The sequence below is a fragment of the Gambusia affinis genome, linkage group LG15 (genome assembly GCF_019740435.1).
Source record: "Gambusia affinis linkage group LG15, SWU_Gaff_1.0, whole genome shotgun sequence".
NCBI classification, from domain to species: Eukaryota; Metazoa; Chordata; class Actinopteri; order Cyprinodontiformes; family Poeciliidae; genus Gambusia; species Gambusia affinis.
The window spans coordinates 21,814,729-21,818,132 of record NC_057882.1 but is presented as its reverse complement, the minus strand read 5'-3'; the positions used below and the strand labels follow the sequence as shown (position 1 = coordinate 21,818,132).

Genomic DNA, 3,404 nt, shown 5'->3' with positions numbered 1-3,404 from the left:
GAAGAAAAGCATTCCCACAGCATAACACTACCTTCGCTATGTTCATCATTAGGGTTGAGGTTAATTAGTGAAGCATACTTTTTTTTTAGTTTTTGTAAAGTATTTTTTATAATTATGTGTCATCATATTAATCTTACCACAAACTACAGAAATACAGTTGAATACCTTAAAGTTCCCATACATTTAAACACCATTTCAACTTAATTTCAAGCACATTTCTATGATTTAACATATTCTTCACATCTACTTTATTAGAAAATAAAACCCTTTACTCTGTTATGTCCATTTAAAACCATTGTAAGTCATATGCTTTAGGTATGCATGTATTTATATTAATATAAACGATTGAACATTCTCACACAAAGCAGACCGTAACAATCTGAAATAATCTTTTTTTATTGCTCTTTACATTAGATTTTCCCTGAGCATGTTTACATTCAGTGTAACAGTTGATCTTATTCTTTTAGATTTAGAAGACAAAAGAAAGTAAAAAGGTGCACATCCAGATCCAATCTGTGTCTGGACCTAGTTCTACCAGTGATTCAGTTTTTATTCTGTTGCAGCTTCTGACGGAAAATCAGTGATTTTGTTGTCTTACTGGAACCTCTTCAGAAAGTCCTGATACATTTGCCTTTGAGCAGCTGCAGCGGGAACAAAATGGCCTCCAGGATGTATGAGGACATGAGGGTCCTGGAAGCAGGGGAGAAGATCCCGGCTCATGCTGTCAGGGATGACTCTGTCCTCCAGTCCGAATACGTGCAGAGACGGGATTTGGAGCGGCGCATCGTAGAACTTCTGATGCTCCTCACAAGCGCTGCGGAAACTGGCAACAAGGATGGCAAAGCGGAAGTTGAATTCCAGCTCCAGTTTTTGCTCCTGGAGTGAACACAGCATGGCAACAAAAGCTGCTCCCTGACTGAATCCCAGGACGCCATCAAATGGGCCCTGGGTCTTCACGGCTTCTCTCACTGCTGATATGCTGTCGTCGAGGCCCAAGCTTTTCTCACATTGCTGCTGAGCGCTGAAGCTCCGAGCCTGAATGTCAGAAAACCACCAGCCCCTGGGCTCTTCGCCACCCCCTGCTGCTGGAACTGAATTATTCTCCTGGTTAGAAACCGCTTAAAAAGGAAAAAAAAAGAAAAGAAATTCACATTATTATAATAGTCCACTGAAAAGTAATGAGACAGTTTTGATTTATAATAAGGAAGCAAGAAAACATCTTTAAAAATCGATTAATTTTAAAGCTTTGACTTCTGTACAAAAACAAACATGTTAATACTTTATTTGCAACTAAATCTTTTTATGTGTTAAACTAATATGCTTTGCTGCATTTAAGAAAAAAAGAAACATTGTTATTTAAATTTATTTCAGATCTTTACTTAATTTCCAAACTATTTGACAATTGACATATTTTTGTCTTACACTGATTTATAGAAAACCACATAATAGTGTTGAGTGGAAACAACATTTTACAAATGCACACAACACTTTGGCTATTTTATGTGACAGTTCAACATAAAATGATCCATTACATATTGAAAATGTTATGTGTGACCTGGTTTTTTTATTCAGCCCAATTCAAACCGTCTCTGCAGCAGCTACAAGTATTTTGAGGTATATCCATCAGCTTTCCTCCTCTGGAAGTAAATCTTTGCCCCTTCTTTTTGCAAAATAACTCAAGCTCAGTTGAAGTGGATGGAAATCTTCTGTGAGCATTCAACAGATTATCAATTGGATTTGACTGACCCATTTTTACACATGGAAAAGTTGTTTGGCTCCTATCTGACGTGGGAGAGATATTTCTCACATATCTTTAAAAGAAGCAAAGGGACAGCTTATTCCTTAGGATGAATGAGATTTAGATATTTCTAGATGGAAAATGTTAGGTACAAGACAAAGTATTCTTTTTTATTTCACTTCCAGTTTAACTTTATAGGTTTTATTACCACAAACATCAAAAGACAAATTAAACTTTGATAAATACAGGACAGATTTTTGAAGAATGCTCCTGTTTTTATTGCTGTAAATAAAGTCAAAATACTTTCTACATCAATAATGTGAAAAATATTTGACTCACAATGTTAGAAAACCATACACTTTTCTTTTTTTAAGCCAAGTGTCTGAGTAGTTTCTTGTATTTTACTTCCTTAAAATATCAATTGTTTAAGCAGTTTTGGCCTGAGGTGAGAAAGGTTTGGACTCCATTGTGCTCAATCATTCTATTGCAGCTTTGGCTGCATGTTTAGGGTTTCTTTTCTACAGTAAGGTGAACCTCTGTCATCCATATTTTTAACAACTTTCACCAGCTTCCCTTTCCCTGATGATAAAAACAGATGCTGCCTCCATCATGGTTTACTGTGGGTATGGTGAGTTCACGGCAATGTTGCAGCGTCAGTTTTCTGCACTGCGTAGGATTCCTCTCTTCCATAAGAACCTGCATGTGGGCCAAAAAGTTCTGTTTTGGTTTCATTTACTTAGACCACCTTCTTCTACGTGATTATTTTCATTCAGCTTCCATATATCACAAACTGTGTGTTGGTCCGTCACATAAAATCGCAAGAAAATCGAGCGAAGTTTGTGGTTGTAACGTAACAAAACGAGAAGTATTTGGAATACAGTGGTTCAGTGGGCATGTTGAGTTTCTTGTTCTGTAATGTTTCTTTTAAAAACGACCCACCTTCTGTAGCAGCTGTCTGCACGGTGAGCGGTGCGGTGATGTAAACCAGCTCCAGCTGCTTCTTCAGCAGCTTCCGCAGAGCTCCGGTTTTCTCCCGGAACGAGCTCCCGTTCTGACGGTAACCGTGAATGCACAGGACCCGGAGAGGAGCCATGAAAAGCCGCTTCTACGCCTTGGTTTTGGCTACCCTATCCGCGGAGGGATATTAACCCAACACTCAACAATTACAAATTACAGGCGCAACCTTAACTGATCAATTTAATGCACATAATAATAAAAAAACAGCAGCAACGAAGCAGTATTTAAATTCCTGAATTCAATAAAACTTATGAACTACGATGAACTGAAACTTACAGGACATCAACCGGAAACAGCAAGTGCTTCCGTTTGGAATTTTCAGAGTAAAATATCACAATTTTTTTTTCAGCCTGTATTCTTGAAAACACCTATTGCCAATTTTTTTTGACCGAATAATTTGGTAATAATTTTCATATTACTAAAAAGGTGTATTAAATTCAACCAGCGTTTAAGCCAACGTGTGGGCTAGAATTGACATAACCGGTTCCGCCCACATGCAGAAGTAAAGCAAACAAAAATAGTTAATTTGATATATTGGTACTATTCAGTAAAGAAGAAATCAAATTTATTATTAAACAAAAGGTTAAGAAAAGATGGCAGAAGCAGTGGGAAGAAGATAGAACTGGTAGGTGGCTTTACAGTATTCAAA

At 37.3% G+C, this 3,404-nt stretch overlaps 1 protein-coding gene across 2 annotated transcripts; it reads right to left on the bottom strand.

The window, feature by feature from the left end:
• Positions 1–380: 380 nt before the first annotated feature.
• ovca2 (OVCA2 serine hydrolase domain containing) lies at positions 381–3,083 on the bottom strand. Of its 2 annotated transcripts, XM_044140715.1 has the most exons (3): positions 3,032–3,083; positions 2,678–2,865; positions 381–1,118 (listed from the first exon to the last, which is right to left on the bottom strand). In XM_044140715.1, exons 2-3 carry the CDS (start codon positions 2,829–2,831, stop codon positions 595–597), a joined length of 678 nt encoding a protein of 225 aa, XP_043996650.1. In that variant the 5' UTR covers positions 2,832–2,865; positions 3,032–3,083; the 3' UTR covers positions 381–594. The 2 variants fall into 2 exon arrangements, with proteins under 2 accessions (XP_043996650.1, XP_043996651.1); XM_044140716.1 differs by having other exon boundaries at positions 381–1,115; positions 2,678–3,059.
• Between the last annotated feature and the right edge of the window lie 321 nt (positions 3,084–3,404).

What these genes read in the sequence shown, in the direction of transcription:
- ovca2 (XM_044140715.1), bottom strand. Translation starts at nt 2,831, where the DNA reads ATGGCTCCTCTCCGGGTCCTGTGCATTCACGGTTACCGTCAGAACGGG. An exon ending in GCAGACAGCTGCTACAGAAG is followed by an intron (nt 1,119 to 2,677) that starts GTGGGTCGTTTT and finishes TTCCTTTTTAAG; the next exon opens with CGGTTTCTAACCAGGAGAAT.